The following is a 20,231-nucleotide window of genomic DNA, read 5'->3' on the forward strand; positions in this document are numbered from 1 at the left end:
ACCACCGTCATGGCAAGTAGCGTTAGATGTGAGCTGAAGGTTTTATGGATTCTGAAATTTGGGGCCACATCGATTTTTTGTAACTCATGCTGCTTGGTCCGAAGAACCATGACATATGTGGCTCAAATCTTTGAACGAACACCATCATACCAACATAAAACTTGGTGTATTTCCTCGCACTCGCAAGGTTCCTTGAGAACACATAATCAAGTTGCAATGAAGTACTCAAAGAATTGAAGGTAAGCCATCGCCGATTTAACCTTGAATTTGGCTAGAAAGCCACGGCCAACGCAGCAAGGGGTGCTGGGAGATAGATAGCTCGTCTTATTTCTGCCGTATAATAGTTTGGCTTGTCGCCTTCTTATATGTAGATCTTAATACAATAACCTACATGGAGTTTTCTGCGCTTTGGATGAAACGACATCCTATCCTTCTCTAGTTTAACATCTTAAGAATTCCATTGTTTTATGTAACTCCATGAGGTCGCCGTACAATTGCACATGGCTAGAGCACTAGGTGAGACAAATACCGAATACCAGCGAACCCGTTCGCACATGCATGTATTCTGTCAGATACACAATCTTGAAGCTTCAATGTCAGGCTTATTTCCTGCGAGCATCTGTACAAGATCCACTTTGTTAGAAGTGACCTTTGACAATGCATGCATTTGTGTTCCAAGAATTGCAACGGAAAAGTTAACCAATGTTTCTCATTCATCACTGGGACAATTTCAGAGTGGAATGAAGTGCATGTGCATCCACCTAAGCATTCTTCAATCTTGAGGTTCTGCAAGCAAGCTCAGCGCAACTAGGACTACACATCTGACATCTCAGGATCGGATCCATGGATGAAACAGAAGCAACTAATTACTCCCAATGATGAGGCTGGGAATTTATTTATGGATGAGACATTCTGATCAAATCTTCATTTTTCATCTTCATGTCAGTTTACAAAGAATTTGTAGGGAACACCCACCACTACTCTCATCCCATTAAGTCTATGTCTATCTACACAGCTCGTATCGATCCATCAACTTTGCTATTTATATATATATATATATATATATATATATATATATATATATATATATCTCTCTCTCTCTCTCTCTCTCTCTCTCTCTCTCTCGAAAGAACCAAATAATAGTTTGTCTTCCATATGCCTGCATCTTCTGCAATCTGAAGAATGATCTCATCTCTCTGTGTCAAGATGATGAGCTCCTACGCTAGCTGGCACGCACCCATCGCGTTGGTCCGGCCGCCGACCCTCGCGCCCTGCCGCCGCCGCGACGCCTCGACTGCTCCAGGGCGGCGGTGGTGGCCTGGAAGTCCTCCTCGCGGCAGGGAATGCGGAGCCCGCCGGCCTGGTCGAATCCAGACTCCTCCGCGGCGCGCTCCATGAGCTCCCGGAACGCCGGCTGGCTGAGGTAGCTCGTGGGCACCACGAACCGCCGGGACTCCGCGCCCTCGTACACGGCGAAGTAGCCCTTGGACACCGCGCCCGCCGCTGCCGCCGCCTCGCCTTGGTCATCGTCCACCAGCAGGGCTGCGCTCTCCCGCTGCTGCTGCTTCCTCCCGTAGAGCCGCCTCGGCGCCCGGAAGTAGCTCATGGCCATCATCGCAACGAACGACGACACTTCTAGCTCGATGCAATGCAAGAACGTGTCTTAGTACGTAGGCTGCCGGATTCTTGGTCAGAGAAGAAGAGTTCTTGGCGCCGGCCAGCCAAATAGTAGGTACCAGGAGAAGAAGAGCGGAGGGAGAAGAGATGGGATGAGAGCATGTGAGCATGGTGGGGTTCCTCTTATACTGTTGTTTGGTGCTGCGTGCTGCTGGCTTTATGTGCTCCTACAGCTGTAGCTAGAATGTACTTGATTTTTTTTCTTCTTCAGAAACTGAGTCAAATAGCTGTAAGATAACACCTAGGCTCTGCTTGGACTGTTTCTTGGCTAGTTTTCCGATCAATCCATCGATGTTACCTAGAACATGCAATGCATGTTAACAAAACGCATGCAACAACACTCAAGAAGATTAGAGAGACAAAATCCTTAGGGCATAAAATTTATCGACATCGTACTTGGCATGATGCAGCGGCTGCAAGAGGACAGAATGGTCTGAATGGAAAAATGGCCTTTCCTGTACAGAGGGTACGAAACTGTGTCATCATCCATGATCATGGTGTACGGAGTTATTTTTTCATACTTGTTAAGTACATGCCTAGATTAACCCAAAACTATACTCCCGCGCTCGAAAAACCCCCTAAAATTATACTCCCTCTGCCACTTTATATTTGTCACTATGAGGAACATGTGGGGTCGAACTTTTTCAATTTTGATTAGGTTTATACAAAATATTAGTAACATTTGTAACTCCAACTAAATTTACTATAAAAATAGATTCAACAATCTATCTAATGATACTAATTGTATGCCATAAACATTAATTTTTTTTTGTATATATTTCGTCAAAGTTGAGTTCGTTGGACTCCTCGGAAAGTGAGAACGACGTATAAAAAGAGACAGGGAGTACGTATGCTATTACATCCACAAAGCTTGTCTTAGATCTCAAGAGCAATGCTGCCAAGCTTAGTTTGTCTTCGTCCTCTATATTGGTAGTTAGGATCGAGATTAAATTAATGGACACGGACTATATACTGAATTTTACAAAGCTCATATATAGGAACACCCGTGACAAAAATAGCTCATATTGTGATGTTATCGATTGATCATGGACTTGTTATAACCAAATAAATATCCAAATTTTTCCTCTATTGTTGTTCTAGGCCTTAGTATTCGAACACCAGGTTGCTACTCTGGTAACCGAAAGTGTGGGAAAGGGAAGGCAAACCCAAGATGGCGATATGACAACAACGAAACACGGAGGAAAATTAGGGTTCCATTCATCTCTCTTTTTACATGACCCTTTGGGGGCTCTATTTATATAGGTCCATAGGTTTTACAATGCTCAAAATGGCCTTCTAACTGCTCCCCATAACGGCATATCCCCCCGCCCGAGGGTACTCCTCGTCTTTCCACGCTTGGGCCTCTCCCAGGCGTGACCTCCCTCGGGTGCCACCAGCGCCGCACCGTTCAGTCGGGGACCACGCCGCCTTCGAGTCCTTATTTTGCTCCATTCGATTCCGCCTATTCGCTTTCTAATTTGTGAAATCATGAGACAACCCCCTGAAACGAAACATGGTCACTTGTGGTGTAAAAGTGGCGAGTTGACTGTCAGCCCTTCACAACTTTCTATCCTGGCTGCTCTTAAGCGAAGCAACCTTGAGGGACAATGGTCCCTCGAGGGAAATGCCTTTCGCTCCTGAACCGAAAAGCTAATTGTCTTAGGAGCGAATAGCGGCGAGCGATTAGGGGTGCCCAACCGGTGGGTTATCCCCCAATATCTATGACTTGTTACCGTACGTGAAATAAACATATTGGCTCAAACTGTCAACGTTATCGGTCATCACATGCAAGAAGATTAGTTCACTCTGGAATCATCACACGAGACTATCCACATGTACTATTATTGCTGATGGTACGTGTGGACGGAGTTGATGATCAAATCAGACTCGGCAAAAGCAATGCAAGCTCAGCAAGAGAACAATAATAAAGATTAATTATCAATATATGTGGATGATGCACCAAGTGATCTAAGCTGGAGATTCCATTTCCATGCATCTTTTTTCTTTTCTGATCGAGTCAGTTAGCTGTTCAGGAATTAATCATATATAGGATTCACACGCAAGATCGGTTGAAGAAATCACTCATCATCAGGGTATAAATAAACACAACTTAGTTTATTGAACATGTGACTTGGCTTGCATTGTGACAGGGTGTCTGCAAGAGGACCAATGCATGCTTTGCTAAGATCGGAGTGAAATAATGTTTTTTTTTCATGGCCACAGGGTACGAAAGTACTGGCATTATTAGCAGCAGTACGGATGAAACTATGATTGGGTAGCCAGCCGCCACGATTTTTTTTTGTCTTCTCCCCTAAGCGTCAGGCCGTAACATTCTCGATTTCGTAGCAAATATCCGTCTCAATTTATTTTGTCAATATTACGTTTTGTCTCCACGTAGGTAATTAATATAATTAAGATCGAGCACTACTGGCCACCTTATCCGAGTTGGTGTATTCGCGCTGGCAAAAAATGAAGGAAATAGCAAGAACTGATAGGGATAAAGATATGTTTGTGCCGGTGATATGGAAAATGAACCGGCACTACGCTGCTACAAGACTGATTTTAATTAAGAGAAAAACTGGAATTCGGGAGACACCTTTTTTATTTACAGAGTTTTCAGACATGGTGAAAAACTATATTACCTGTTTCTAACATACTACCTAGTAATTTTTGAAGATTCATGGAGATGGTGAAAAAATAGTCGTCACTGAAAATTGATTTACAAAGTGTTATCGTTAATGAGGCCTGAGGTCCACTAAAAATCTTAAACCAATCAAATTCTCTCTTATCTCTCTCACTTAGCTTCCCATGGTCTCACCTCTCTGCACTCTCTCCCCCTCACTCCCTCCATCCTCAAGTGGCGCTGCTTCCCACCTCTCTGTCTCTCTCTCTAGCTGCGTCCTTTGACCCACACCACCTCGGCAAACATCCCCGTCCCATCCGGATGGTCACCCCTTGATTTTTTAGCCTAAAGAAAACTAGTACTTTAAAAGGAGCACGTCCTAAACTAAAATTTCAGAAACTACTCGTAACTTAGTCACGCCACATAAGCTGGCGTGACTAACTGGATATGCTGGCACGTCTAGAAAACACTTTCCATGTAAGCTATGTCCCAAACTCTCTCACTTGGTGTAATACCTAGTTTTAAGGACAAAACAAGATACATATCATATGTGTCCAGAAAGTCAAATATCACATATAGCTACAAATAAGAGGTAATAATATCAAAGAAAATACCTTTATTACATTATGTATAAATATTCATTACAAAAGACATAGTATTACAACATATATCGTACTATAACTCTATCTTCTAGCGAAGTCTCCAACACCATAGGGACGTCAACTGGTTGATCACAGGCCAAAACTTTAAAAAAAAAGTCTACCTAACCCCCTCAACTATTGGTAGTTGTCTACTTCACCCTCTCATATACAAAACCAGGTATTCTAACCCTCTAACTATTGTAAACTGTCTAAATAACCCCCTGAGACGTTTTAAAAAGTGATTTTACTGGCATGGCATATTAAAAAGTCTATATAACTGCTTCACATATCAAGGGTTGACTGCATGACCCATCAACTGTAATATGTGATATTGTAGCCTTAAAGCATCTAATAATATTCAAATGATGGTTATGTAGGGTTGTTTGGACTGCCTCTCTCTCTCTCTGAACTCTTTCTAGGCTTGTGCTACGGCTGGATGAGTACCACCTTATTTTCTGCTCCACCTCATGCACTCCTCGATGATATTGAGCACATGCACTACGCTTGCGCCATTGTCATCCGGCTCCTCCAAGGCTCCCACATCCTCTCCTCCCCTCATATGGCAACCTAAAAAATTGAAGGACGATCAGATGGAGGGTGTGGGAGGGGCTAAAAGACGACTATGTAGGCATGGCGTGCTTGAGCTCAATGCGATTGACGAGTCATGGGAGGCGACCCAAGAGACACGATGTCACATGTTGCTTGTTGGGCAGTGGTTCAGCCTAGAAAGAGTAGGGAGGTGGAGACAACAAATTGCCTCACAAGCATGTGTGTTTAGGCTAGTGTGGCAGGATATGGTATCCAAACGACCCTACATGATCATTATTTGAATATTATTAGATGCTTTACGAGCTATAATATCATGTTTTATAGTTGAGGGGGTCATGCAGTCAAGTCTTGTTATGTTAGAGGATTGTATAGACTTTTTAATATGCCACGTTAGCAAAACCACTTTCAAAACTGCCTTAGGGGGTTATTTAGATGGTTTTCAATAGTTCGAGGAGTAGAATACCTGGTTTTATAGTTGAGAGGGTGAAGTAGACAACCACCAATAGTTGAGAGGGTTAAGTAGACTTTTCCCAAAACTTTTTGGAAACCTCCACAAAAGAGCCACGATCTGGTACCCATCCGTGATTTTGCCAAAGTATTGAAATAAAACAAGCGTGAGCAACTACCGCTTAACTAGCATAATATGAGGGTATGCAAGCTCAAAGGCTTGACACAGCTGTACTACGGTAAGCTCATGTAGTTGGTTAGATTTTATTATTAAACAAAGTTGCTAAGTTATGCTTAGACTCCCAAATTTAATTAATTAGAGATATCAACAATTTTAAGAATAAACAAACTATCCAAGTAACCAACTAATCAGAAAGGATCCATGCCGCTCATGACTAAGAGCATGCCTAATATATCAGTTTAATTAACACTCTGCATAGGTTGTACAACTTTACCCATGAGTCGTGATTCCCATATACCTAATCAAGGCGGCCAACCTCTATACCCACTTCCAAGGCGAGTTAGCAGGGTTTTCACTGTGAGGCCTTTCAAGAGTCCCCTTAACAAGTTAGTTGTGATGGTTTCAACAGCTAGGCGAATGGAGCCCCTCTAACAAAGTGGTACACATGGTCACAACATAGTTCACACCTTGGAAGACAAGAAGCCATTCTGCAACCTAGGCCCGACTCTAGTGTAACACCTCGGGTATTTAAATACTAAAATATGTCATGTCATCATATGCATAGCACATCATTCATGTGTTAGTGAAAATTTTGATATGCATACACTAAAATAAGTTTACCTTTATGTGGTATGTGTTGAATTGTGTTGTTTGAATCAAGTTCAAAAATTTTGTTTGGATTTGAATTTTCAAGAAAACCCTGATTTTCAGTATTTAAATCCTACCATGAAAACTCATTTCAAAATCTAAGCATATTTTGTGGTTGAGCCTAAAAGCAAAAGTGTAGAGCTTGTCAAGTTATACAAAGTTTGTTTTTGGAGTTTTCAAAGTTGTTATGAAAAATTTGAAGTAATTTGAAAAGGCGAAATTCTTTAGAAGTCCCCTATTTGAATTCAAATTTGTATTTCAAAATGTAGACCGAATTAGGGGGTGGTTATAAAAGCAAAGTTGTAGAACTTTGAATTTTGAGAAACTTTTATTTTTGGAGATTTTTGAGTTGTTATACAAATTTGGGAGTAATTTGAAAATTTAGATGAATGGCAATTCTGTAATTATGTTGAACAGTAGCCACAGGCAGCTGTCACCGCCGGCGTCCTTCTCCTGGCTTCCAGTCGCGCCTATGGCCACCCTCGACTTCGTGCTGGCATGAGCGGGGCCCTGCATGTCTCCTCCTTGTGCCTTTGCCGCCCTATAAAGCCCTAGTGCCGTCGCCGTTCGTCTCCTTTCTATCCCTCTGCTTTTCCCGTCGCCATCGCTCAACTCCGGCGAGCCCGCGCCGTCGTCGTAGTGCCTCCACCGTCGCAGCCGAGCCTATCCTAGCTCTGTCTCCTCCTTGCGAACCCAACCAACCAACTTTGGTCGCCTGATTCCGCCGGGAACCCGTGGTGCACGTCTTTCTTCCTCGCGGCCGGCAACCTCACCGTCGCAAGCGCGTCGCCGTGGCCAGCGCGCTACGGTCTGTCTCTAACCTTGCAAAGCCTTGTTTCAGCTTCGTCTCGATGCCGTGGTGCTTAATACCTTGTTGCTTGATCGTTTTATCCACTGTAGTCGCCGGAACACCGCCACCGACGATGTTTTGCTCCGCCGTGTTTGCTCAGATCGTCGACCCAACTCTCCGTTGCTCCTCCGACCTCGCTCTTTGCTTCATCGCGTTCGGGGTGAGCTGCTGATCCTTCCCAAGCGCTCTGTTTGATCTCTACTGACCTTGTTTCACCAACATAGTGCAGCTGCTCGTCCGTGTCCGCCATGGCCGGTGTTGAGATGGTATGGAGCCGTAATCGGTGCAAGTAGGGACATCAGTAGGTGTGCCTAGTCTTGGTGAATGTGTTGGTGTCTTCGCCGTCGCCGTTGGTCTCATCGGCGGCGAGAAATCGTCGGTCAGCGCGTAGTCGCCGTAGTCAAACGCGGGAGGTTGAAGATGATAGGTGGGACCCTCGATGTCAGTGACTCAGTGTTCAAAATGGATTTTTCTATTTTGCAGATTTGAATGAATAGTGATAGTTTTTGTTATTTTTGTGTAGAATTATTTAGAGTTCCAAAAATTATGAAAATTTTTGTGTGATCTCTCTGTGATGTATATTATTTAATAAAAATATGAAATGTTGTTTTTAGTACTTTTGAATGTGATGAAAATTGCTCAATTAATTAATAAATGGGTTTCCATGATTTTTCTAGGCTTAATTAATTATCCAAAAATTATGAAATTTGTTTTGCCACTTAATTATCATGTGATGAACCTTTACAAAAATTTTGAGCTCAATTGGAACAAGTTGATTTATTTCATAATTTTGAATTAAATAAGTAATTCATAAAAGCAAATAGTAACCTTTAATGATTTAGGTTTTTTTTGAATTTTTGATTGAGTGATGACCTTGGGTCATTAGTTGGTAATGATCCTTGGCAAATGAAGTATGTGTTATGAAAAAGGTTTAGTTAGTTTGACTTGCAACTGTACCGCGAAGGAAAGTTGTATTCGAATTGTTAATTTTGCATCCATCATCAAGCATCATGTTTCGTACCCCGCATCATGTTAAACATGGCATTGTTACTATGTGTAGTAAACGAAGGTGAACACGTGGTAGTTAATGAAGTTGCGGAGGAAGTTAATCTGTCTGTTGAGGTCGGATCTGGTAATTGTGGAACATCGCAGGAGCCTGACTTTTCTGTGAATCAAGGCAAGCCCCGAATGCATTTAAACCTACCTTGTGTTTTACAAGTTTTTACCGCTTTTGCTTCTATATACTGCATTAAGTGATTAGGAGTCCGGTGGAAACCTAATTGGTGCATTACCAACCTTGTTCTTCCATATCTACCTTGTTACCAGTTTTAATTCGTAATTGCCTAGTTATGCTTAGCTATGCTTAGACAGATAAAAGTCGGGTGATTACCTGTCACCTGCAAATTTTAAATGGATCTTTGGTTACACTTGGTTACTTATGTGATCATGAAATTTGAGCATGTGGAGTAATAAATCTAGACCGGGCGGGCTCAGTGTAGGGGAGCCACAGGACATGGAGGTCTTGTGAGTGGGTCCTTTCCGCCTGTGTCGATTAAGGTCCATCCGTTGTTGAACTGTGTGAGATGAGACTTTGTAGTACTAACCACATACTCCGGTAAGCCTTAACTTGGCGATTCTATTATGAGAATGGCTACTCGCGCACTGGGAGTGGAGAGATGGCGGGAATAGCGTGTACCCACGTGGCAATGGGCTGGATTGGTGGAGTACTGTATTCTTGGGAGGCGCGGACCCGTTCTTGTTTTAGAAGATCTGAGGGTAGGTTGGTATATGTAGGTCAGGGACCTACATATGTCATGTGGTCTGGAATCCCTAGCTAGGTTTATAATCGGTTCGAATCGTCATTGCTCCTTGGTTATGGAGACTCAACTCTCTGTTCATCATCGTAGTTAATAACTGAAACTTGAGTAAGGTTTGAGAAAAAGTTTGATATGAAGTTCATGATCTCATTATGGATCATGGCAGATTCATATGTGGTTCTTATAAAGTTTTATATGTTGAAGTAAAGAATTTTGTTAAAGAGCTTTTATGCAAAAGAACTTTGATTATTGCTAAAGCCATACCTTGAATCCCCGAGCCTGCATTCCTGAGTCTTCTCAGTTTTATTTTGGTTAAGTCTTGTTGAGTACTTTTGTACTCAGGGTTCATTGACCCTTGTTGCAGGTGGGCCTCATGAGCAGGTCTGTTTTGGACCATGCTGCATGACTGTTGTTCATGTCGATGATGATAAGTGAATGTGTGATCCTTGGGTAGGATACTTATTTTGTGTGTTTGTTTATGTTAATTATGCCACTCCACTACTACTATGGTTTATAATAATAATCGTACTCAGTTTGTAAGGTTTGAAACAACTGGTTTGTAAACTAAGTTATCATAAGACTTTCGCTATTTTACCCTGATGTAGTTATTTGAATAAATATTGTAATACTGCAATGACTCTATAATGTGATCCTGCTCAGAAATCGTGGATGATTTGGGGTTCCCCGAGGACACCCGACAGACTTCTTAAGTTACCAGGAACATATGCATAGTTGTCAAAGGTCATTGGAAAGTGACAAGTGCATGTGGGTCCTATAATTTAGGAGGTTCTGCCACATCTAGCACCTTTCATCAACCATTAACAAGCTAGAGAAGTTCAAATTACTTAGCCAAGGTTGGAGCCATGTAGCCATCATAGTTGTACGATAAGTCCTGGGTTGCTGCTTATAGATGAAGTCCTTATGGAGAGAAACTAGGCAGTAGCTGCAGCTAGTGATAATGATTGAACATAGCCTCTTGTTTACACCAAATTTGGTAAACTTCCCTTGGAGAGGAAAGAATCGGCCGATAGTGTAAAAAATAATGCAAGCCGGCCAACGAATATTCTTTAATATATTCGGAGATGCATGGCGTCCAATATGCTTCGTGTGAAGATAAAAGAAAAGCAAGGAAAGCCAAAATACCTAAGAAAGTGCACATTATTGGAGATATACTCACACACGGCTATTGACGGTAGTTAACGAACATTATAAACTATCAATGTAAGATGTATAAGGGCATGAATATAATCACTGACAAAGGTTTAGGGGTTTAAACTAACAAATTCAATGAGTGTAACAACCCAAAAAATCCACACACCAAAAATCACAACTACAAAATTTTTTCTTAAAAACTCCCATGTGATGATGAGTGTCATGTAAAGAAACCCAACCTAAGAGTGCATTAGAAGTAACCCAACCTAAGTCAACACATAAGCATGGCATGCCATATGTTGATTATGATTATTTAATTTCTAACAAATAGATGTTGCATACATTGTTAACTCAAATTGTGAGTTGGATCTTCATTTGCTTTAAGTTATGCTTAACAATTCCATTAAAGTAATAAACCATAAAATTATTATTAAACAAAATCCTCTAAACTCCAATGAACAAGTTACCTTAGTTTTAAATTCAAATTCTAAACTAAATTTGAATTCAAACAATGGAAAGGAAATGAAAAATAGAAAGAAAAGAAGAAAGGGAGAAGAAGGCCTCGCAGCCCAGCTTCTCAGCCCGCCAGCACAGCCCCGCCAGCGCGCAGCATGCCGGCCCAACACGCGCAGGCCTAGCGGCTAGCCCTGCTCGCCGATCACGCCCAGCGCCTCCCCGCCTTTGCTCGCTGTCGCTGCCACCTGGTCCCATGCGTGCCTTTTTCCCTGTTCATCTTCTCCACACCCACGCCGATTCTCCCCTCTGACAGAATGCCAACAGCGGTGGCAGGGGTGGGCCAGGGGTCATGCCCAGGGCATGGTCCTATCTCCCCCTTGGCACATCGCCCACTCGACCTCTGCGTCAACCACCCCACGCCGCGAGGCCGCTCGATGCACTCAACGCAATCCATAGCCGTCCGCCTTGGAGCTCGGGGCACCGGCTATAAAGCCACGGCCTCGGTTGCCCTAGCACTCATCCCGTCGCCCGCTGCCACTTGGTGGCCATCCACAGCACATCCGAACCAAGAGAGAAGGGGGAGAAGGGGAAGAAAGGAGAAGGGAAGAAAACACCAAAGCCGCCGCGGAGGAGGAGGAGGTCGTCGGAGCCGAAGACGACGCCGGCGTTTCGTCTCCAACGCGGTTCGGCACGGCACTACACGGCTTCCGAAGCTTCATGGCCTCGAATCGACATGGCATCGCCATCCATTCTTCCACGCCACCTAAGGTGAGCCTTCCGGTCTCTCTGCTCACCGCTGGACCCTGCTGTTCGGCCATGGCGCTCCACACCGAGAGCATGTAGGCCAAGGCCATCTCCGGCCGCTAGGAACACCCGCACCCATGCACATGTCTATGACCACGCTATGACCACCTTGCTGGAGCCCATAGCGAACCACGTGCCTCACCGTCGTCACTGTTCGCCGTAGCCGCCGGGAAGCCCTACCGGCCGTAGGAGAACCCGAGGCCCCGCTTGAGCCTTGGATGCATTCATCGTGCACCCACGAAACCACCAGAGCCATCGTCTGCCTAGCCTAGTTACTGGGGAGCCGGCGTGCGCGACCTTGCCACCAGCAGGGCACCGCTGAGCCGCCAGCTGCCGTGGCCAATGACTTGGAAGACCCCGGCCACCACTAGGGCCCCAGGATCATGATCACCGTGACCTAGGGTAGCTTTTCCCCTCTCCAGTTGGGCACCAGCCTCGCCATGGAGGCTCACCAGCGAAGCTCACCGCCGGCAGGAGCGCTGCCGCGGGAGAAAAACAGGGGAACACACCCCCTCGCCGGCCACCTGCGCGTGCACCCAGAGTACGTGGACCACGCCTGGGAGACGATGGGTGGACTCGGTCCACCATAGACCAGTCTGCGGTCCATGGACCAGCATCACTTGGTCCACCGTAGACCGCAAGCCATGGACCACAGCCCTAATAAGAGCCCACGGCCGTGACGTGGCAGCGTCACAGTATGCCACGTGTTCGGCCCGGCTCGGCCCAGACCGGCCCAACCCGAAGCCCAACCGGCCCAGTTTGGACCCAGCCTGTATTGACCATTGACCTGGCCCCACATGTCAGTGACACGGACATCCTAGACCCACACGTCAGATGCTGACGTCATGATGACATCACGTGGGACCCACATGTCAGAAGCCAGCACAGCCGAGGTGACGTCATGCTGACATCAGCAGCCTAGGCCCACATGTCAGTGACCTTGACTGTTGACCATTGACCGTTGACTCATTGCTGACCAATGTTGACTTTGACCGGACCCACCTATCAGTGACCCAGTAGCCTTTGGCCCCACCTGTCGGTGTGGACGACGTTGATGACGTCATGCTGATGTCAGCTGGGCCCCACCTGTCAGCTCGGAACCGTGATGCTGATGTCATGCTGACGTCAGCAAGCCACGTGGACCAACCACAACATGACACGTGTCAGCCCAGGATTAATTCAGCCTTTTCCATTTTCAAAAATAGATTTAAACTTCGGAAATTCATAACTAATTCATATGACCTCAGAAAAATACAAAACCAGGACCAAAATTCATCTAAAATCAAACTCTACGCAATGAACCCATGTTTGAGTGCATTTGACACATTTGAATTTTCATTGCTTCTTTATGCTATTCTATAGACGTCGCTAACGCGACTATATTACGATCGTTTGCAGACTCGGAGGAGAAACAGATAGACGAGGATCGTGAGTACCAGTGAGGAGTACAGAGATGACTACACTGAAGGTGCCACATCCCACCCAATCTCGTAGCACCTATTACGCATGGCTAACATAGAACTGCTATTGCCTTACTTTACTGCTACAGTCATATTATAATAGGACTTGCATGGTAGTATGCTTGCTTAAAAGCCTTTACCTTGGCGCAACCTTACCCCTGCATACCCTACTATTAGGCTAGACACACGCTTACTGCTATACATTTCATTACTTATACTTCTACTACGCTTATACTACATGCGTGGTGGATACTGGTGTTATTGGACCATGGGGAGAGTGCTGCATGTGTGACTTGGGTGTGTGGAGGGTAAGGGTTGTGTCGACCAAGTTGGAGTATACGACGAGCCTAGGGCAAGTCTTGCTATGGGATGCTACCTGGGCACCCCTGGAAATGGATACCTATAGTGGGTAAATGGTATATGAGGTGGACCTGGGTGTGAACCTGTGACGGGTGGAGCCCAGGATGGAGGTGCTGTGGTGGCACGGTAAATGGAAACCCTGATGGAGACATTCTAGCTTGGTCATCCCTAAGGACTTACTAGTACTCAGATTCACCGGGAAGCCTTACGTACCACTCGCCCCATATGGTGTGGGATGGCTGGACTACTTGGTAGGATATTGCCACTACTGCTAGGTTGATAGCGGATAGGGTAAGGAGGTACGGGGCACGGAGGATTCCCCCACACCCTTCCAAGACTTCATGGAGACCTTGTGGACCCAGCTCATGACTCACAATTTCAGCCACCCCAGACTTGACTTGGGGTGAACCAGGGCTGAATGGTAGAGTGGCATTATCCTAGGCTAGCAAGTAGCTGAAATCAGCCTAGTTGACGACGGTCAGCGAGGAAGGTGGATCTTGTGGTTATGTAAAACCTCTGTAGAGTGTATAGTTGATCGATCGATACATGTGCTGACTTGTCGGCTATGGACCTTTCCTGGGTTTCGCTTAAACTAGATAGTGAGATGAGTCCTTCTCTTCTTCCCCCGTGAGAGAGTGTCGGTCATAGCCAGGGGCTACAGGCCTTGAGACAGTGCTAAGAGGGAGTTGGCCTATCGACTGAGCGATGGTATGGTATGGAGATGATGCAGAGGTGGTGGTATGTCGATCCCAGGATCGAAACCTGGCTCCGAAAAGGGAATGGGGTGGATTGTGTGTGGGAATGGTGTTAAAACTGGACAAATTACTATTATATACTTAATATACTAAATGCATAGGAAACCCCAGCCTTATAGGATCCTTTTGATTATATCCAATGTGCATCCAATTTCCACAAAGCAATGCTCATAGGGTTGGGAGTGGCCAGTACAAATCGTACTGATAAATTTTGGCATACAGGTTCTGCTGAGGAGTATAGCTCCGAGGAGTTTGACGGTTGAGGGGTTCATGCCTACGCTCGAGTTTGGCGATCTTATCTTCAAGCTATTCTGAATGAATGCTACTTTTGATTCTACCAATGCGGTGATGTAATAAATTATGTAATTCCGCACTATTTGTACTCTGATATTATCATTGTATGGATGTGATATTCAACTGGAATTTGGATAATATGATCTACAATGATCGTATTACACTTCGACGCTGTGGATTTCCCTTCGCGGAAATTGGGGTCGTTTTAGTTGGTATCAGAGCCATACTTGACCATAGGACGAAACCCTTAGAAATGGACGATAGAATAGGACATGAAAGCCCTTCTTCGGTTATATACCGACCCTGCATTTACTTTTATGCAAGGCTTATCTATTTATTGACCTGCTAACACCTGTTCCTTAAAAAATGCAGATGGCAACAAACATCGACTGGCTGCCTCTAGGACCACTACCTCTGGACCACGCCAAGCTTACCTTCGACCTATGTGAGCTCGGGGGTTTTGCACAGACCCTCTGCCGAGTTCTCGTCATGTTAGGTGTCCCCGACAAGCTTGTCAAGGTCACCTGCACCAGGAAGCCAACTCTAGAAGGAGGAATCGAAGGACCGATTGTCACCTCAGTCGAGTTCCCAGCTAGCACTACCTTACCTTCTGTCCCAACTTCCACTGAGTTGACTATAGAGGACACCATCGAGGAGGGACTGCGAGCTATCTCACACAAGGCACTTCACAGAGTGATGAGGGACCACTACGAACACCTAAAGACGATAGAGTTCTGTCTACTTCCCCAGGCCCTCGACCTCAGCCTTACCCCTAGTGAGCAGAGTTTCACAGCCGATAGAGTTATCCTTGTCGAGGAGGACAGATGCCTATGTGTCTCAGCTATTCACCTACTAGAGCAGGACAGGTATGTGACCCAGCTAGAGCAGAGGAGATGTCAAGACTAGGCCCTCTGGTGGGAGTACCAGGAGCGAGACTCGTAGGGAGCATAGGAGCGAGCTAGTCTACTGGAGACAGTTGCCAAGCTGCAGGACGAGCTCAACTGTCATGAGGAGGACCACAAAGCCAAGGTCGCTGACTTATAGGACAAAGCAGCTAACCTAGGCAACAGGAACTACTACCTTGACAGTAAGGTCTTGGAGTTGCAGAGAGAGTTGGATGACAAGAAGGCCGAGTTCAACCGCAGAGGAGACAGAGAGAGATCCAAGGGGATTGACATGCTAAAGATCCAATCTTGGAACAAGACCTTGACTCAGGAGCTGGAGGAGTTCAGGAAGAAGGCCGTTTGCAACTAGGGTCACCTGATCGAGGCACTCAGGCAGAACGAGTACCTATAGGACAAGTGTGAGAGGACATGGCAGGCTTGGCAGAAGTCTGACAGGAAGCGCCTCAGGGAGATGAAGGGTATGTGGGATCAGCTACCCAAGGAGATTTGCAGCAAGACGAAGCCTAGGATTGAGGAGTTTGAGTTAGCCCTGACTCGCCTCAACCTAGATGCCTGCCCTACCCTACCTAGAGCCAAGCCTACTGAGGAGCTCGCCGAAGCCTTAAAGTACGTGTCCTGACTACACAAGTTTGATGAGGAGATCGAGATCGAGAACAGCCGTATCCCAGCTATGGTGTATGAGTTAGAGTAGATGACCCTATGTGGTCATGAGATATGTCAGTAGCTTCCATGAGTTGTACCCCATGATATACCCCTTATTATATGTATTATGAGATGCTATGCATAGTACGATTCTCGCACATCTTCAAGTGTAGCTACTGGAGATGATGCTATGTAATAAAACCCATGTAATGAATGTTTTGGATCTTACTGCATCTTATGGATCTTATTGCTTCTTTGTAATGAGTGTTGGACAGTGTAAATGTTTTCTTTAAATCATCGAGATCATGTAATCATATTGAATTATAAGCACTTTTGACACAAGCACTAAATTCTCTATGATCCGTGTTGTAGATGCTGAACCGCCGTTCTAATCGCCTAATGAATCGAGGACATGCGCCCACCCCTGAACCAGTTGAACCCAATGGGGGACGTGGTGGCAACAACCGTGGCCGTGGCCGCGGCCGTGGACGTGGAGGGATACCCTTCCACCTGGAGAATACCCCACCACCTGAGGAGAACATTCCTCCACCACCACCACTGAACCTGGCAGAAGTGATGGCACAATAGACCCAACTTCTTGTAGCTCTTGTTGAAGGAGCAAACCGTCACCAGGGAGGTCAGCAGAATGACTTCCAAAGGAAGCTAGAGGGATTTCTGAAGCTAAGGCCACCTACCTATGATGGCACCAACCTTGACCCGCTTGTAGCCGATGACTGGCTCAAGGAAATGGAAAAGAAGCTTGACCTCACTACTTTCACCGATGATGAGTGTGTTGGAGCTACCACACACCAGCTCATGGGTGCAGCACGTGCCTAGTGGGATAGTTTTAGTGATTCCCATAAGGACCCTGCCCACATCTTGTGGGATGAGTTTGCCGAAGCATTCACTGAGTATCACATTCCCAAGGGTATCATGGAGGCCAAAGCCGAGGAGTTCCGCAACATCAAGATGGGAAAGGACAAGGTGACTGAGTACACTACTTGTTTCACCAACCTTCTGTGCTATGCCCCTCCCTATGTTGTGAACTCTGAGAAGGAGAAGCTATACTATTATCGCAAGGGACTTAACCCGCACATCAAGCTAAAGTTTGGCGGTATTGAGAGTAACACGTTGCGTGCTCTGGTGGATCGTTGCATCCAGATTGAGAAGGACCATGCTGAAGCTAGAGAAGAGTATAGGGAGAGGAAGCGTAAGCCTAAGGAGTCTCTCTGCAGTCGTGATCGCAAGAGGTTCCGTAGAGATGCACCATCTAGGGAACGCTCTCGCCACAACAGGGATGACAACCCTGGATCGAGTAGGGGTAGTGGAGACTACACCACCAAATACTCCCACCCTGCTCAGGATCGTTACACCCAGGACCGTTATGCTTAGGACCGTTTCAACCGTCCCCACTCAGTGAATGAACACCCAGCATAGAACCGCTCCGCACCAGGCACTAGAAACTAGAAGGCACCCATGCCAACCCCTACAGGTGGTGCACCTTTCACCTGCTTTGCTTGTGGCCAACCAGGTCACAAGGCCGCTGAATGCCCTCAGAACTCAGCTGCTCAGAAGTCTCAGCTCAAGGGATCTGCTACTCGTGGACGTCTCAACCATCTGGACGCCGAGGAAGCACAAGCTACCCCTGACGTGGTGTATGGTATGTTTTTAGTTAATGGCAACACTGCATCAGTTCTATTTGACTCTGGAGCAACTTGTTCATACATATCATCTAAGTTTGCACAAGAGCATGACCTGCCTGTAACCCCACATGGAAAGCCTATCATCACCAGTTCACCTTTAGAAGACCTAAAATGCACCCACATCTATAAGGGAGTGATTCTTACCATTGAGGGTCTTGTCTTTAAAGCCGACCTAACCCTTTTACCATCCACTAGCCTAGATGTCATCCTAGGTATGGATTGGTTAACCATTCACCGAGGTATCATATCATGTTCACCTAGATATGTCCAAGCGACCCACCCATCAGGCCAAGTCATTAAATGTGAACCCCAGTCTAGAAAGTCCACCTCTATCCTATGTTCCCTTAAAGCAAGATCAGAATCACAAAAAGAGGAGAAGACAGTTCATGATGTGCCAATAGTCAGAGACTATGCCGATGTATTCCCTAAAGAATTACCGGGTATGCCACCAGACCATGATGTAGAGTTCATCATTGATCTATTGTCGGGAACAGGACCCATTGCCAAGAGACCCTATCGCATGTCAGTTGATGAACTGGCCGAGCTCAAGAAACAGCTTGATGAGCTCATCTCAAAGGGATATATCAGACCCAGTGCTTCACCCTAGGGATCCCCCGTTCTGTTTGTCAAGAAGAAGGATGGTTCAATGAGAATGTGCATTGATTACCGGAACTTGAACGCAGTCACCATCAAGAACAAGTACCCCCTGCCAAGAATTGATGATCTGCTTGATTAGCTTCGAGGTGCCAAGTATTTCTCCAAGATTGATCTCTGATCTGGCTATCACTAGATGAAGATTCGAGAGAGTGACATCCCGAAAACAGCCTTCGTGACTAGGTATGGACAGTTTGAGTTCACTGTGGTATCCTTTGGACTCACGAATGCTCCTGCATACTTCATGAACATGATGAATAAGGTTTTCATGGAAGAACTAGATAAGTTTGTGGTGGTATTCATTGACGACATCCTTGTCTATTCACCCACCGCTGAAGAACATGAACATCATATGAGAACTGTGCTTGAGAAATTAGCCCAACATCAGCTCTACGCAAAGTTCAGCAAATGTGAGTTTTGGCTATAGGAAGTTGCCTTCCTAGACCATGTACTATCAGCTGAAGGTGTCGCAGTTGACCCAGCCAAGATTGAAGCTATAAAAGAGTGGGATCAACCCCGTAATGTGACAGAAGTTAGAAGTTTCTTGGGATTGGCTGGATATTATCGCCGATTCATCGAAAACTTCTCCAAGATAGCCTGTCCAATGACTAATCTTCTAAAGAAGACCAAGGAGTTTGAATGGACGCCCGAGTACGAACAAAACTTTTAGGAATTGAAATAGAAGCTTACCACAACTCCTATGCTAGCATTGCCTGATATCAGCAAAGATTTTGTGGTCTATTGTGATGCATCCCATCAAGGACTTGGCTGTGTATTGATGCAAGATGGAAAAGTAATAGCTTATGCTTCTCGACAGTTGAAAGAACACGAGAACTGATACCCTACTCATGATCTTGAGTTAGCAACAGTTATGCATGCCTTGAAGATCTAGAGGCACTACTTGATAGGCAACAAGTGTGATATTTACACCGACCACAAGAGCTTGAAGTACTTTTTCACTCAAGAAGATTTGAATATGAGGCAACGCCGTTGGCTAGAGTTGATCAAGGACTATGACCTGGAAATTCACTATCATCTAGGAAAAGCTAATGTAGTCACAGATGCTCTCAGTCGCAAGAGTTACTGTCACACTTTGATCACAGACTCCGTACCACCTAAACTCAAGGAGGAGATCGATGATTTCCAACTAAAGATACTACCGCATGGCTTGTTGAATGAGCTCCGCATATAGTATGATCTCACAGATCGCATCTGTCAAGCTCAGAAAAATTGTGAAGAGATCGAATATCTCTGTGGTCTAATGAAACTAGGCTACAAGACCAACCACCATGAAGATGAACAAGGAACCATTTGGTTCAAGGATAGAATTTGTGTACCTTCTAATCTAGCCCTATGAGAGGAAATTCTGTCAGAAGCCCATGATTCTAAGTACTGTATTCACCTTGGAAATTCAAAGATGTATCAAGACTTGAAGAAACACTTTTGGTGGAAAGGCATGAAGACGGACATTGCAGGACATGTGGCACGATGTGACACTTGTAATAGGGTCAAAGCTGAACATCAAAGGCTTGCAGGGTTGCTAAAGCCTCTTGATGTTCCCGAGTGGAAATGGGAGAACATATCCATGGATTTCATAGTTGGATTGCCCCGTT

At 45.4% G+C, this 20,231-nt stretch overlaps 1 protein-coding gene across 1 annotated transcript; it reads right to left on the minus strand.

Moving 5' to 3' along the window:
* Positions 1–1,115: 1,115 nt before the first annotated feature.
* LOC136490995 (auxin-induced protein 15A-like) lies at positions 1,116–1,726 on the minus strand. The gene has a single exon (XM_066487205.1). It carries the CDS (start codon positions 1,613–1,615, stop codon positions 1,223–1,225), a length of 393 nt encoding a protein of 130 aa, XP_066343302.1. The 5' UTR covers positions 1,616–1,726; the 3' UTR covers positions 1,116–1,222.
* Between the last annotated feature and the right edge of the window lie 18,505 nt (positions 1,727–20,231).

This window comes from Miscanthus floridulus, chromosome 11 (assembly GCF_019320115.1).
Source record: "Miscanthus floridulus cultivar M001 chromosome 11, ASM1932011v1, whole genome shotgun sequence".
Classification (NCBI taxonomy): domain Eukaryota; kingdom Viridiplantae; phylum Streptophyta; class Magnoliopsida; order Poales; family Poaceae; genus Miscanthus; species Miscanthus floridulus.